Below are 17,178 nucleotides of genomic sequence, written 5' to 3'. Positions count from 1 at the left end.
AGTCACTTAACCCCAACTGCCTCAGGAAAAAAAAAAAAAGACCAATTTATGGAGAAGTCAAGGCAAGTGTTCACAAAGTGGTCAGTTACAAGATACAAGGAGATTTTCAAGGTCTCACTAAAGAATTCTGTAATGATTATGAGACACAGAAAACAGTGACAAAGGGCCATTCAACATGATATAACTACATCAAAGAAGGAGCTGTGCTCTATGAGAGAAGCAGAATTGCAGGAGCTCCAAAAAAAGTGAGATGTGCAAATTTGGAGACATCTCCACTCCAAATGTTCACATGAACTTTTTGTGCTGGGGCTGTGGTAGATTCAAGTTTACACTGTTCTGATTGACCACAGTCAGACATACTGTACCTTGACTCCAACAGTGATATCATTTTGTTCTTCTTGGAGAGCAAAGGACAATAGTCAATCAACAGATGAAACAGAGAGCTCACCAGGATGCAAGATCTTAGTTCAAAAACTTCTCACACATTCTACCTGTGTTATTTCAACTTTGGTAGGTAATTTAACATCTCAGAGTCCCTAAGCAACTATCTTAACCCTATAAATTCAAAAACAGATGCAGATTTGACATGTTAAGGGAAGTTCCTTATCAGAGACTCTTACATTGATGAAATCACTAGGTTTTTTATATATATATATATATACACATACACACATAACTATATGTAGGCATGTGTGAAAACAAATATGCATGTGTATATGTGTGTATATATAAAATATACATATAAAATATAAATATAAGAGAGTCTGTTATTTACATGTCACAAGAAAAGAAACACAAGATACCAAAGCAAGTAAAGCTCCATAGAGGAAAATAAATTTGGCATTTTGAAATTACAATCATGTTGAATTTTATAAACATCCTGGGAGTTTCTTGTTAAATTACTCAGTAAGTAACTGTTCTTTAAGTCACTAGTTGCTGAATTTTTTCCCCTTTGCCTTTAGGATAATGCTCATTAAAGTGAAATTGATTTGGAAGAATTCAATACTGTGGGCAAACACATGATGGTCTGTGCTTACATGGAGGCAGTAATGAAGACCTTGGCTATTTCTAAAACTTACTGATTGAATAATGTTCTAAAGAGGGGATGGAGATGTTTTAGATGTGGAGGGGGAGAGGAAACAGAATTCATAGTGGATGGTCTTTTTTTTGCAGGAAAGTGGGAAGTAAAATCTACTGGGAAGGAGTGAGGAAGGAAAAGGTAAAAGAAAAGATACAAAGATTTAGAACAGCTACTGTGAAGAAGGAACTAGTGAATCGGGATAAAACAAAAGTAAGGGTCCATTTGAGATTATATAGCATAAATTAGTAGTGGACTAAGTTGGCATATTTGTGTAACTTTCTCCAGTAGTGTTTAGCAGTAGAAGAGTAGAATAATAAGTGAGAATTCTAAGGGTTGGAGTTTGACAAATCATGAGCAGGAATAGAACAAAGGAAAGGGGATTCAAGAGAGAGGGTTGTATATAGGTAAACTGATCAACCAGTTTAACTTAATCAGAGTTAAGACAAAAAAAAAAGTAAACAAAACAATATTGATATAATAGAAGAAAAAGAAAAAGTGGAAGAACTGAAGGTAATGGTAAAACAAAGAATGAACTTAGAAGTAGGAAAGGGCAAGAGATAGAGGGATAGGAGTTTCAGGGGAATTTTAGAAATTGAGATCACAATAACAAAGTTATAGCAGCTCTTTTTATAGTGGCAAAGAAATGGAAATTGAAGGGATGCTCGTCAATTGGGGAATATCTAAGAAACCTGTGCTATATGATTGTGATGGAATACCATTATGTTATAAGAAATGATTAATAGGATGACTTCTAAAATAGAGAAGACTCATATGAAATGATGCAAAGAGAAATGAGAAGAACCAAGACATTGTACATAGCAAAAGCAATATTGTAATAATGATTTCTGTAAAAGACTTAACTACTTTGATCAATATAACAATTCAGGACAATTCCAATAGATTTTCAATGAAAAATGCTATTCACTTCTGGAGAGAGAACTGATCAAAATTGATTGCAGAATTTTTAAGCTATTAAGAGCAGCACTAACCCAGGATCTAGATACTTAAATTATTGTCACACATACTATCCATTTGAGATGTTACTCAGAGAAAGGTAAGAATATAGATAATTACATAAGTAAATAAGATATCTTAGAGAACAAAATAGAAATTTGTAAGAGCAAATAAGAAATTTGTGAGACAGCTTTGTGACTAACTTGTGATTTTTCTATTTATCTCTTATTTTTTGAATATTTTTCCAAATTACATGTAATAGCAATTTTTAACATTCTTTTTTGAGTTCCAAATTCTTTCCCTCCTTTCTTCCCATTACCTCTTTCTAAGATAATAAGCAATTTGATATAGGTTATACAAGTATAATCAAGAAAAACATCTCCACATTAGTCATGTTGTGAAAAAAACAAACAAAAACTACACTTACATTTAATGAAGAGTAAAAATAAATTCATGAATGAAGAATCAGTAACAAGTTAGTAACCACATAATAGGAAATTACCTAATAAGTATCAGCATTATGAAAAGTAAATGAATTTTTAATCAAAATATATTTTGGTGCCAATATTAGAGAATTCTAAAATGGATGGATAGACAGTTGGCTTTCTTTAATGTATCTGTTCCTATGTACATTCCAGAATCCCAATAAAGAGTCATGGAACCACAGATATCAGAGACAGAAAAGGCTGTGACTTTGTTTCCCACTGTGGTTTTGACATAGTGTTTCGACAAAAGAAATTAAATGGGAATTTAGGGGGAATTTTGTAGAAGCTGTAGACAACATGTGAAGGTCAACAGACAACACAGAAAAAATTTAGAAACTCAGAAATGTACAAAGTATATGTACAGTATTGCTTAATATCTACATATTTTATATTTTAATGCTATAGTAATTCAGACTTTTTCTCTGGTACAAAGGACCAAAAAAATCTTACATAGATTTTCCAGACCACAGGGCTGCTACATCCCCAACCCCCATAATGTGAAAAGGATACATACAAAATAGTTCAATTCAAAGTAGTTTGGGGTGGAGGGCACTAGCAATTGGAGGAATAAGGAAAAATGATACTGGAGGCTTCATAGGACTGAAGTGAAAAGGAAAAGCATTTTGTACAAATGGGACAATGTAAAGACATGGAGACAAGACTTGAAGGGTCATGTGTGAGGGACAAAGACCAGTCTGGCTAGTTCACAGAGTGAGGCAAGGGAATAATATCCAATGAGGCTGGGACAATAGACTGGGGCCTGGTTAAATTTGATTTAAAAAAATAAACCAAGAAGTTTACAGATTAAAGGCAATAGAAAGGCATTGATGATGGGTGAGCAAAGTCATCATATAAAGTGGAGATCAGCTGGGATGATGAGGGCTTGACCTAAGGTAATATCTCTGTGATATCTCACAAGAAGGATTCATATATGAAAGATATGAAAGTAGAAACTAATACTTGTCAACCAAATGGCTATGTGGGATCAAAGAAGGGAAGAGCTGAGGTAAATGCCAATGTCACAAATCTGCAAGACTAAGATGAAGGTGCTTAGAACTGAAATAGGAAAATTTAAAAGAGGGAAGGGTTTGGGATGAAAGATAATGAATTCAGTTTTGGGTATAATGAGTTTGAGATATCTCCAGGACATCTACTTTGAAATAATTGTGCAATGTATTTTAATAAATGACAAAAGTTTTTGCCCTCAAGACACTTATAATCCAGCAGTACAATAAAATATACTCAGATTACGCATATTAGAATATATGTATTTAAATGAATACTAAGAACGATGAGATCAGGTTTTTGCTAGAAAAATTAGAGAAGGATTGATGAAGTAACATTTGAACTAGTCCTTGAAGGATGGATTGTTAACAGTTGGAAATGGAGTTGGAGGTAAAGAAAAGCCATATCCTTTGAAATAAAAGCTGTGCAAGTCTTCAGATTTCGTGGTGACTAAATCTTTGTACTGAAGTTTCCAAGATCTTTAGACAATCTTGTTATGCCACAGAAACCAAAGAATTAAGTCAAAATCTGCCAAAGAAGGGCTTGAATAAATCCAAAGGATATATTATCTATTAGACAAGAGTGAAGTCTTATAAACTTTCTAAAAATAACCCAAAGAATCATTTTATTCATTTAAATTCTTTCTCCTCCTTACATTTAAATACACAGTTCATTTGAGAAAAAATAGCTCTACTACCATGATGTCTGGGTGATAAGAAAATACTGTTTTGTACAACTAGATCACAAGATATGAAACTTTAAGTGTTTCCATGAACATTATCACAGTCTCAGAAATGAGTCCATTTCAGTAGAAAAACTAGAGGATAAACAAATCTTTGGAATTCTAAATGCATCTGAGCCAGACTAGTAACGCCTCTGATGATCAAGAAAATGCAAGAGATTGAGCCTAAACCTCCCCACGGCTCTCCTAAAACAATCCATCTGTTTGGATTTACCTGGAGAAACCTAAATCTTTCCCAAGACCTGCTAATGTTACAAGAGAGCAAATTTTGAAATCCAGTTCTGGTTTTTCTCTAGAGAGCTATTTTAAAACTGCTTCAGGTTTTGAAATCACCCATTCAAACATATTCTTGAAATACAGGACTGTCTTAAAATGAGAAACATATTGTAACTTTCTCTTCAATGGTTTTTACTGCTGATGTAACTATTTTAGAAATCTATATTTCTTATACTGGAAGTTGTTACAGAATTATAGTTATTTTGGAGATGTTACATGTTATTCAGATCCAAGAACCCTATGTTAAAGAAGGGAGTGACTTGCTCAAGATCATTCAAGCTAGCTATAGGCAGAGCTAGGGTAAAATCCACATCCCCTGACAATCCAGTGCACCTTCCACCACCACAAGACAATATTCTATAAAATAGGTTATTTTGGGTGGTAACAATGATTACATGTGATTAATGAGTTCAGTAAGAAATTTCTCACATGCATTACTTCAAATGAAAAATGGCTTTTCTTTGTTTTTTCTGCCGCCATGTTGCTCCTGATGACATCAAGGTGTGTTTTTTTTTAGTTGCAACAATATTTGAGGAATATCTCTTCATTCCACTGTTATTCACAAAATCCCCATAAAAATGTAAGGAAATATATTAGAACAGTGAAATAAAAATAACATAAACTACAACTTTGGCAAGGGGAGAAACATCATTCTATAATGATTTTAAAGTATTTAAACAGGGATCTGTCCTCAGTCCTATGCTATTCAGATTTTTACCAATGATTTGAATGTTTATCAGATTTGTAGATGACAAAATGGTGGGTGGAATGGCTATCTAATGCATCACATAGAACTGGGGATCCAAAAAAAATCTAAACCATTTAGAATGATGATTTACATCTAATAGGAAGAAATTCATACTATGATAGATTGGAGCAAGAAAGGACCTCACAGGTCACTGGGTTCAAGCCTCTCACTTAACTGCTATATTTTCAGCATAATATTTGACATTGCTGTCCCTTATCACATTCCATATGGAATACTGAATATTGTTCTCAGTGACACATTTTACAAATGAAATCAACTGGTTGGAACTCATATAGAACACTTTGTTCCAAGCACTGCTGTCAAACCACATCTCTCTCATCCTATACTTGTGAAGTTTTTTTTTTTAAACACAGATATAGATTTTTATATTTAACCTTACTAAGAAACAGCATGACATAGTAGATATAGAACTGAACTTATAATCAGAAAAACCTGGATTCAAGTTTTGCCACTTACTAGCTACAGGATTCTGAACAAGTCACTTAACCTCTCTATGCCTCAGTTTCCTTACCTGTAAAATGAAGGGGTTTGACTAGATGATCTCTATGATTCCAAGATCATAAACTTGAGAGTTAGGGCCATAAATATCATCTTTCATTTTAGAAATAAGAAACCTGATACCTTGATCCTAAAAATTTTAGGAGAATTTCTACCTATCAGGAACAGAAGGGACCTTAAGGATCACCTAATCCAACCTTCTCAATATATATGTACCACCAGTCCCAAAGCCCATTAGAATTGGGATTACATACAAAAGGGGAGAAATGTTTTGTTCAAGGTTAATAGTAGAGCTAGGTTGGTCAATTGGTATTCCCAAGTTTTTTACACCAAAACATGCTGCTTCTCTATGCATATAGAATGGGGGACCTCTGGTGGCCATATCCTTGAGACATGGAGGCACTATAGGAGAATTCTAATCTTTCAATCACATCACCTAAGACATAAAGAGTCTACTAACTGTCACACTCCTGCCTTTGTACTCGGAGAGCTTGTATAAGAAATTTCCATGCCTGCCTTTGTTTCTCAAAAACAGAGATTCTTCTTAGGAGCAGTAAGAGCAGAAGAAAAACTCTGTGAAACACACTAAGAACTCCTGGAAGAAGAATCCTATGAAACCACTGCTATAAGATCAGAAGAATAAAAAAAAATCACATTTCTACAGGACTTTATTACTATTAAAAGGCTTTCTTCATAATGCTGTGAGAAGCATCATTATCACCATTTTATAGATGAGACTGAGGCCCAAAGAGGTCACAATTCTCAAGCAGTTTAGGTTTTTTCCCAAGTGCAAGTAATTTTGTCTCCATTTTACAGATGAGGGAACTGAGGCCCAGAGAGGCAAGATGATTTACTACTAGCCACAGTACAAAAGAAATATGACTCAAATCCAGGATTTCTTTCCGTCAGACTACACTGGCTAGATTAATCAGTGACAGAATCAAAATCAAAATCTCTAAAACTCCATGCTTTTGTGATAATACAATTGATTTGAATGTTTATGAAGCCATATTTCTCACAGTCAGTTGGATTTAGGCATGAGTTACAGACGGTGAAAATATTTAGAGTGACTTTTCAATTTGTCAAACCCTAGAATTGAAAGATTCTAGGTCGTCTGACCCCTTTCTGAACCATCTATAAGTATTTCCTTTCATTCAGTAACTGAGTAGAATTCAAAGAAAAGAAGAGCAGTTATGGTATAGTTTGGGGAAAGGAGCAACAGAATAGCCTTATTCATAAGTTATTCCTTCTTCATTGTTTATTTGTGTCTCCATCTGTTCCCAGAAACAAAAAGAAAGTCCATGTTCCAAGCTTTAGAAGTCAGAAGCAACAGGTTTGTGTTGAAAGATTTAGGTTTTATCCTTTGTGTTTGTTTTATTGTTTAAACACATCTTTATGAAATATCCTTAGGCTGTGGCAATCTATGAAAAATGATTCAATTGGATCATAGCTCTGGTATTCTAAGACAGAAATGTCAAATTCACAGCCACTATAGCAAATAACCCAAAAAACTCCCACATACAGACTGAATCAGATTAAAATTTGGGAATATTTCACAAAATAAAATAAAAAAATACAACATAGATAATGTTAATTTGTGGTTTTCCAAGTCAGTATGTGGCTTGAAGAGAACCATTTCTATTTGAGTTTGATACCAGTGCTGTAAGAGTCCTCTAAGGATTTCTAATCCAAACCCCTCTTTTGACATATGAGAACACCAAAACCCAGAAAGATCCTATGCCCATGATCACCGAGGAAGTATCAGAGATTGTTTTTGAACTCTGGGCACTTGTCTGTTGGTCTTAGACTGTTACATAATTCAGTAATCTACCATCCCCTCATACAATGCCAAAGTAACAGAGGCTAATGGAAAAAATGACCCTAGAACAATTCTATTAACTAGCTAAGAAATCTTGAGAAAGACATTTGCCCTCAATGGGCTTCAGTTTTCTCCTCTATAAAATGAAAGGATTAGACTAAAAATGTCACTTCCCATATTAGCATTATAGAGAGCAGAGTTACTAAGGTCCTTCCCTTTCAAGCTCCATGATTTTCAAGGAATGCATGAAATTAACAGTATAATCGAAAACAAAAAGAGTGAGTGATCCTGAGAATAAAAATAGTAGGGCTGTTCATCTGAGTTTAAAGGGGGAAAAATATCCAGAGATCAACCATTAATGTGTCCCTACTTCCCTTTTCTGAAATAAAAAAAAAAAAAAAAAAACACAAGAAACACTCCACAGAATTAACAAGTGATAGAAGCAAAACATAAAAACAGAAAGGAGGTTGGGGGAACTCAACCTATAATTAGATGTCTCTCTAATTAGGTAAATGGTGCTGTAAGATTCCAAAAAAGATAAGGGGTGCAAACGAAGAAACCATTACATTTGCTATAAATACCACAATCTAATAGATTAGTGAACCAAACTGGAAATCATAAACCACAATTTCTATTCCTGGTTTCCCTGCAGATTTCTTTTTCTCTCTGGGCCTCAGTTTCTCAGAATGATGCTCCTCTGCTCCCTTTCCTGTTATCATCCACTACCCAGAAATGGAGGAAGAATAGGGGAAGGAGTTAATGGGGGATTTACCACAGGTTTCTGTATAGAGATGCCAGATTTGGGAATCCCTCTCTGAAAAGGTTGAATACCATCAACTCCCAAGCCAAAAATGCTCCAACTAAATGGGGAAAGGAAAAACTCTTCAGAAGAATTGTAGACTCAAAACAGGCTAGCAGAGGAAAAGCATATGCTTTTCCCTTCTTCCCTTAGGAGGCTGTGTAGTAAGTAAGCCTATATTAGATTTAAAGGAGTCCCAGTTTCAGAGCTGTCATTTACCAAAATTTATCATCCATCTTCAGGTCTATGTGTAAGACATCATACTAGACATCAGGGATATAATATAATGTGGTCAAAAAGATTTATGCAGGCCTTGCTCTGTTTGTACAACATCACTGTTGCCCCCCACAATACTAAGGAAAAGCTAAGTATCAAAACAATTTTTAAAATCCTAAGAGTAGAATCTGAATAGCTACCATTTCCTGAAAGCATGAAATAACAACTCACCTTTTTCCCTATGTTCTGGGCATGGAAAAAGGAGAAAAATCTCATCATATGTCACAACCCATCTTGAACAATTCCCCAAACTAAAAGTCTTTCTTCATACTTCTAAATTTGTTCTCAGACCAGTGCATTCTCTGCTGAAACTTTAAGCAGGCATAACAATATACTCAATCTCCCTTTTCTGTTTTTTTGCACAGTAATTTATACATGGAAAGATTTGGTCTTTGTTTTGCCTTTCCCCCAATTGGTCATTTGCCACTTGGCTAAAGTTCCCTGGAGTAACCATAAAATACTTCTTAGTCCAGAACTTCTTTCTCTATATCTCCCTCTCTCCCTCCCTCCCTCCATTCCCCCCTCTCTCTCTTCTTCCCTCCCTCCCTCTCTCTTCTCCTCTTCCTCTCTCCCCTCTCTCCCTCTCTCTTTATATATGTGTGTATATGTGTATATATATGTATGTGTAGATGCATATATGTACACATACATAAACATACATACATACATACATATGTACACACAGTTTCTAAAATACCAAAGGCCCCCATTCAAAGGAGCTTTCTTTTAAACTGCAGCTGGGAGAGGAGAAAAAAAGCAAAGAAAGGCAAGCAACCTCTCACACATCAGAAGAATGAAACAATGTCAAAAAGAAACCAGCCATCCCCAGAACCAACTTGTAGTTCATTCAAACATCCCCAAATTCTAGGGGTCAGCCATAGTGCCACTTAATTTCTTGGCTGGCTGATATCTGGCTAATCTTCTTAATGCCTTTTTAATGACCATCACATTCTGGAAGCCTTGGCTTCTGAATGTAGTAAATATTGTCCCCCCCCCCCCCAGTTAAATTAGACGTTTGCTGTTTTATGTTTTGATAGGAAGGGGATGTTTGAAGCCTCCTAAAATATTCCAATTAGTTCTTTCTGTTGAAACTGACAAGACATTAACAGACACATTTGCTGTTTCAGTTTAATGTACCAGAATGTTTGCATATCAATGTACCCCTCACAAGTTTTTAGAACGTGCAGCATATTTTCAAAAGTGGAATAAATTGATCACAATTCAGACACATTTGTCATACATTTCAAAAGTTTGGTTGTAGCTTTTAAAAAATTCCACAATCCCTAATTTAAGCTGGGGTAAGTGCCCGGGATGAATGCTTGTTAGAACCCACCAAAGTCACCTGTCAAGAAATAAATGCTCCTTATTCACTTACTGCTTCTTTAAAAGGATAGCATCCCCTTAGCTGACAAGCCTGTGTTTGTATCTGACAATTGTAATTAATTATAGAAATGTAACAGAATTGGAGCCAGCCATTCAGATCTCCTGTTTACAGGGTGAAAAGAGAGGAACAAAGAAAAAGGCTATTTTCCTCTCTGGTTTCTGTAACAGATGATGTTCTTGGATGGTATCAGCAATAATAAAAAAAAAAAGGGGTTGTTTATTTTACGTGAACTTAACTTTCTCATCATCTCTTATTTATCTCTATCACTGGCTGATACCAACAGAAAGTAATTTATATGAAGTCTCATATAATACGGGCTTCCATCTGTGGGAAAGGAGCCCATAAAAGGGCACAGGTGCACAACACAAAAGCTCGTAGGTAACATACTGCCGTTCAGAAATTGGTGCACCCTAACGCAAAAAATAAATACATCGTTTGTTCTGCACAAGAGGACAAGAGGGAATGGCCCCAGGGGTTTAACAACAGAAAACCAGAACTATACAGTATTCTCAGTAGCATCTTTTCTATTTCCAATCGATCTATAAAAACCTTGAGTTGTGCCTTTCCTTAACTCAGGTGCTTGCGTGCCTGGGGAGAATTTCGAAAGATCCCAATGAATCTGGAAGCCTTTCTGCTTTTCCAATCTTTTAAGCTCTATTCCACAATAAGGCTTTATCATTAAACACTGAAAAGAGAAAGCAAGGGAAAGCCAAGGGCAAGGGGGCCTTGATTTTAGAGACACCTGCTGTCCTCAGAGATGCTAGGAACAGCGCTGGAGACTCTTGGCTCGGGAAGGAGGGGGCGCGGGGGGAGGCAATACAGTCCCAGCACTAGCCAAGTTGGCAACTACAACCCTCGAGCTTTGCCCGAGCTATTCACAGCTTTGACCCTCGCAGAATTAAAGCCGAGATGCGAGTGGAGGGAGCCTTCCTCACTTCGCAGCAAAATCAAACGATCCCTGATTCTCCAGAGATGGGATTACCCAGTGCCCCTTCCTAGGGCAACCCAGTGAGATTGAAGGTGCTCCTTAACAGAGGTTAAGGAAGCACATTTCTTGAACTCCTGGAAAGGAGGTGAGTCCTTAAGTTGATGACTGTTCTTTAGACAGAGAAGGGGCTGTTTCCTCTCCCTATATTATCCCCAACACCTTGTCAGCAAGCTTCCTTTGCTTCTACAGTCCCGCCCCGTCTCACCCAGTTCTTAACAGTACCCCTACCCCTACCTGTACCACTCCAGCCCTTTCTCGTAGTTCCTGTCGAAGAAGTGCGGCTCCACGCCCACTGCCCGCACGTCTGGGTGCACTCGGATCGCCTCCAGCAGAGCCCGGGTCCCTCCTTTCTTCACCCCGATGATCAGCGCCTGCGGTAGCTTCTTCTCTCCATAGTCCGGGGTAGTGGTGCCAGGGCCAGGGGCACCTTTTTCCCCTCCTCCACTGGTACTATTACCTCCCCTCCGGCCGGTCAGTTCCTCGTCCGTGGTGCTGGACTCATGAGGATCCCTCTCGAAGAGCCCGCTCTGCACCGTGATCATCTCGGTGGGGGCTAAGGGAGTCCGAATCCAAGCGTCCCGGTTGGCTGCCCCCTCTCCGCCACTGCTGCCCAGTCCCCAGTGGTCTCCGGGGGCCTGAGGGGAGTCCGGTGGCTCCCTCCGGCTTGCGTTGGCCAGCGCTCCCAGGGACGGCAGCGGCGGCGGAGGGCGCGAGGGGCCGAGCTGGACACGGGGAGGCAGGAGGGAGGGCAGTAGCGGCGGACTGGGAGGGGGGCCGCCCGAGGGCTCCCCGGCGCCGGGCGGCTCCTGCAGAGCCAGCGGGAACTGCAGAGAACTGTAGCAGCTCATGAGGCTGTAGCACAGGTAGGTGACGGACAGAGACAGGGTGCACATGAAGAGCAGCTTGCGCGCCGGGGGCCCCTTAGAGGAGGCAGTGGGCGGCGGCGGCGGCGGCGCGGGCCACTGGGCCATCGCGGTTCCCCGCTCGCGGCAGTGGCGGCGGTGGTAGCAGCAACGGCGGCGGCAGCAGCAGCCCCCGGCGCTGCCCGGACATGATTTCAGCCGCCGCCCCCGCCGCCGCCGCCGAGCCGCCCGGGTTGCATGGAGAGACGCCGATGCGCCCCCGGCCCCGGCTGCTCCTCCAGCCGCCGCCGCTGTCCCGCTGCACTTGGGGGGAGCCCCGCCGCATGGCCCTCCCGACGCTGCCCCCGGAGCCCGGCTGTTGGCCCCGGGCTTCCCCCACCACCCCCCCTCAGCCGCTGAGAAGGGGACTGAGGGGGGCGCACGAAACTCCCTGCGCTGCCGGCGGCACCTGCTCCAGCCTCCGTCTCCAGCTCCGTGTTCTCCGCCTCCTCCTTAGTCGCTGCCGCCGCCGCCGCCGCTGCCTCTCCAGCAGCCGCTGCCTCTGCTGCCGTCGCCTCACACTGTTGCAGCCCCGAGTTCCTTCCCCGCTGCTAACTTTCTGCCGGGAGAAGAGAAGGGAGGGGAGGGGAAGAGGAGGGCAGGGCGCGCGCCCGCCCGCCACTGAGAGGCTTGGGGGGCGGATCACGCGCACCCCCAGGAAGGAGGGGAAGGAAAACGGAATAAGCGCCGGGAATTGGGCAAGGAGGGATGCACCGGGTGGGGAGGGGCGTGCCTTGAGCGCCCTCACCTGAGGCAGCTCTAGGGTCTCTCTTCCCCTCCCTATCCTTCTCCAATCTGGATGCCAGTAGCTCTCGGTCCTTCCGTAGCTATGTCTCCAGGTCCCCAGGGCGCACACTGGGATCGCGCGGGGCCCCGGTCCGTGCCACGAGGGCCAGGAAGCTTAGCGTGAGCGCGTCAGGCATTCGGTCTCTTCTCGCCAGGGGGCTCCGTGGCTTGGGCTCTCCCCCCATTCCTTCTGGACCGCACCCCTAAGGGATTTCTCTACATTCCGTTGACGTGTGTTTCCCTGCCTATTTTTTCCCCTGCTTCTTTTCTCGCTTCTGTTCTTAAACTAGCCTTCCTTTGCACTCATTTCTCTCTTCTATTCACTCCACCCCCAACCTTGAAGGATGAAGACTTTACAGAGTCCTCTGTAGCTGGCCCCTGGCCCAGGGCTGTGCAATTTTGCTGGCCCAGTACTGTCGTGGGAAAGGGAATGTACAGGTTATTCACCTTCCAGAGAATGCCTAGACTAGCTACAGGTGGTTATGTTTTCCTTCCCCATTACTAGGAATATAAAGGAAGCTGAACCTGTTGTGAAGCAACTTATTAACTGGCTTTTAGATACACTGTAGGTTGGATCACGTCCCTAGAAAACACAAGGATGAGCAGTAAAAGGCCAATTAGAATCTAATTAGCCTCTATCCAATACTCTCGGACTTGAAACAACGTGCACTAGGACAGCGACCTTTACTGGGAGAGAAAGAATCATCAGAATGGAGGAGAATGGGCTAGAAACAAGAGCAATTCTCATTTCTCCCATCCTTCTGAGGAATTAGGAAGAGATAGAGGGAGGTGCAGAGCAATGGTGCAAGCCTCATAGTAGGGTCTTCTTCCCGCTGTAAGAGTTCCCTGTGGTAGCTTTATGGAAAGCTGAGTGGTAGCCATGATCTGCCCACCAGTCTGGTTCTCCAGGGGAGAGTGACCTCCTTCAGAGCCCCTTTCAAAAGCCAGCTGAGCCTGGGTACTTCGTGGGGCTACCTTTTGCCTAGCATGGTAATGCAGCTGGCATCTCCAGCTTTGTTTGATCATATAATAGGTCCAACAGTTGAAAGAAAAACGCATATAGTGTCTAAATATTAACTAGATACCTGGTGCCAAGGAAAAAGAATGTTAATCAAATAAGATGAAGAACGTGGACTTTTCCCATAGTGAACAAAAGCTCAATGCTGCTCTCAGCTGGACATGTGTTCTTACTCTGCAGCTTCAGTTCAGATAAAGATTATTCCTTTATAATATATTTTTTATGGTACACTGGAGACCTCTGAAATGCAGAGTCTGGTGTCCTGTAAATCATTTCCTGTAACTAGGGATTCTTTTTCAAACACCACACAACTGCATTACAGTAATGTTAATGTTAAGGGGCCAATTTAAGTTGGCAACATCTCGAGCTGGCCCCGCTTCTACCTAGCCCTGTGCCTAGTCATGCACCTAAAACATTTGAATTCTCTGACTGCAGGGCAAAGGAAGTTGAGTCAAGTGAACAAACATTTATTAAGGGATTATTATATGTCAGGCAGTATGCTATGTACTGGAGATACAAAGAAAGGATGGGGGGAGGGGAGGACAGCCCCTGCTTTCAGGAGCTTCCATTATAATGGGGGATACAACTGCAAATAACTACATGCATACAAAATATATACGAGGCAAACAAACCAGCAAAATCTCAGAAGAAAGGCATTAGCCATGGGAATTGGAGTAGAGAAGGGATGGAAAAGGCCTCTTACAAATTGTGAATGAAAGAAAATTTGACTTTGCTACCCTTCCACCTCCCTTCGGTACACTTTCCCACCTGATAATATATCCTATTTTTTCATATTCTTCCTCTATTCACACCTAGCATGTTGTATTTCTAGATGCCCAGAGACAGAAATGGAATTTGAATTTGTCTTCCTGACTCCAAGTCCAGCATTTTTTCCACCATTACACCACCTACCTATTTTGTTGCCTACTGAGTAGATTTCTAATACCTTTGAGTGTTTTGTAAACCTTAAAATCCTATATTAGAAAAGATCGTTGCTTTTAACTGTGACCCTTTATAATATTATACCACCTTAATTTTCTAACCTTATCTATATTGCTCCTTTCTTTGTATTAACTTTATATTCTGGCCAATTTGGACTGTTCTCAGCTCCTCAAATACTTCTTATGCTTTCCCACCCCCATGTCATTCCTCACATTTCTTCCTATATCTGGAATTTACTCTTTTTCCCCTTCTTTGGAACTGAATTCCTACCCAGTCATTAAAGTTCAATTCAAATGCCACCTCCTGCCAGTTTTTCTCTCATCTACCCTGTCCGTAATGATTTTTCTCTTAGGTTTCAGAATAACTTTATTTTGCAATATAATGTACTTTTCTAATGATTTTTTCATGGATTATTGTGTTTATAATTATCACATATACATCTTCTTAGATTGTAAGCCTTATAGGGGCAGGGACTATCTATGTCCTCCCTTATCTAGAGGGGCTTTAAAAGTACATTGTATTGAATTGAATTAAAGTGAAAAATAAAAAGATGATGCAAGGTAAATAACCTTTTTATCAGCTTTAAAAGAAGCTTGAAGGCAAATCCTTTACTTATTCTAGAATAAATTTCTAATGGTAGAATTTCAGGCACCATGATGAATGAGCTATAATGTACTTAGAAGAAAAAGTACAGTGGAAGTGGGTAAATAATACTCTTTGGCATCTACTCTTTTTATATTTAAGGCCAGCTGAACCTGACAGAAATGTTCTTCCAATACTTAGAACTGATGAGAGACTGATAGTGAGAGGACTAAAGTAAAGAGAAGTGAATCATCTTAATTGGGCAATTCCAAATGGATGGAGGAATTGGCAAGATCCATTTAGAATGGAAACTGCCACCATCCTGGTTCATTCTCTCATTACTGTCTCTTGGTGTCTTCCCCCATTGCAGTTCAGCTTCCTAGAGCACAGCTCAAATCGTATGACTTCCTTGCAATCAAATCCTTAACTTACTTATCTACAAATTAAAATCCAAATTTCTGAAACTAATACTCAAAGCCCACCATAATCTGGTCCCAATTTCTTTCTGTGGCTAACTCTTTTGAAGTTATCTTCCTTCATATATCTTATGCTACAAACAAATTAAGCCCTGGACCTTATCCTGAATCCTCATTGTGTTTTCTTATCTCCATATCTTTGCTGAGTTCATTTCCTCTGCTTGGAATATTCACCACAGATACCATGATTGGTGTTTAGTAAATCCAACTAGTCTTTCAAGACCAGGATGAAATATTATTTCTTCCAAAATTCTTAAACTGATTATCCCAAGTCAAAATAATGATTTCTACTGTCTGCATTAGTGTAACATTTAATTTTATCCCTTATATAATATTTACTGAATTCTACATTGAACTACATATATTTAAAGAGAAAGGAATCATAGGATTAGAATCATAAAGACTTTGCATCTTTTACTTTATAGGAACTGTGTTGTATATATGCACTTTTCATTAAATTCTTCCCTTAATACCTCCCTGTGGTATAGGAGTGACCTAGGCTCCTGAAAAGAGTCTATTATCAGTGGATAAGCTGTGTCAAACTCTTCCAAACTAGAAGAGTACAACGAAAAGTCTGACTCATAAATGACTAGAAACTGGACTTCATGTTCATCAAACTTTATCAGAATTTGGCTGTAACCAGCCTAGCTAAGTTCAGTGACACCTGTCACAATGTTGGCTTTAAAAAAGACATGAGTATGGAAACCACAGCAACTTTCAAGACCATCAGTGGTAGAGACCAACATAGAGGAGTTGTGATATATTCTCAGAAGAAAGTACCCTATCCAATGAAAATACAGATCTTTGGAGCACTGACTTAAGTAATTATAGTCAAGTCCCTTAACCTCTTTCCCCTTTTGTTTCCTTGTCTATAAAAAAGGCTTATATTCCTTTCAGAGCAAGTGTAAGGGAAGAACTTTGGAAACCTATATAAATGGGATTCATTGTTATAAGTTTAACAAATATCTTTTTTCATTACAGCCCATCAGTTATCTTCTATTGTGTCTCATCTACTACCTCTTAGAAGTTCTCTCCACTATTGAACTTCACACACTAGAAGTACCCTTCAAACCTTCTACCTCTCCTTCTGATTGGCCGGTTTCTCTCAGAAGAAGGCCTAGGCCAACCATGTTTCCATTCCTCTCTAGGCTTTACTCTTGAGGCTGATAGACTTTCTCTATGATGCTCCATACCCCCAGAAATCTCTTCACCTGGGAAATTCCCTCTGGGAGTTTCCACACACTGGAAGTACTCTCTGCCCTCTGATTACATAGTTCCTCTTAAAACTCCATTTTAAGGCAAGGGCTCAGTTTAGGCAGGCTTTTTTCTTCTCCAGGTTATACTCCTTACTCTCTCAGATATTTTCTATGTCTTCAACTTTGATTTCTCCATTTAT

The 17,178-nt window shown here is 40.0% G+C and overlaps 1 protein-coding gene across 1 annotated transcript in view; it reads right to left on the bottom strand.

The window, feature by feature from the left end:
• The window catches only part of HS3ST4 (heparan sulfate-glucosamine 3-sulfotransferase 4), a 450,001-nt gene extending 437,408 nt beyond the window's left edge, over positions 1-12,593 (bottom strand). The window contains exon 1 of the mRNA XM_003762114.3: positions 11,311-12,593. Within this exon, the coding sequence (XP_003762162.3) occupies positions 11,311-12,047 (737 nt within the window). The 5' untranslated portion in view covers positions 12,048-12,593. The remainder of the gene's footprint in view (positions 1-11,310) is intronic.
• Positions 12,594-17,178: the final 4,585 nt, after the last annotated feature.

The sequence above is a fragment of the Sarcophilus harrisii genome, chromosome 1 (assembly GCF_902635505.1).
Source record: "Sarcophilus harrisii chromosome 1, mSarHar1.11, whole genome shotgun sequence".
Taxonomy (NCBI): Eukaryota; Metazoa; Chordata; class Mammalia; order Dasyuromorphia; family Dasyuridae; genus Sarcophilus; species Sarcophilus harrisii.
The sequence above is the reverse complement of the archived record's forward strand: the minus strand, read 5'-3'. Positions and strand labels throughout refer to the sequence as shown.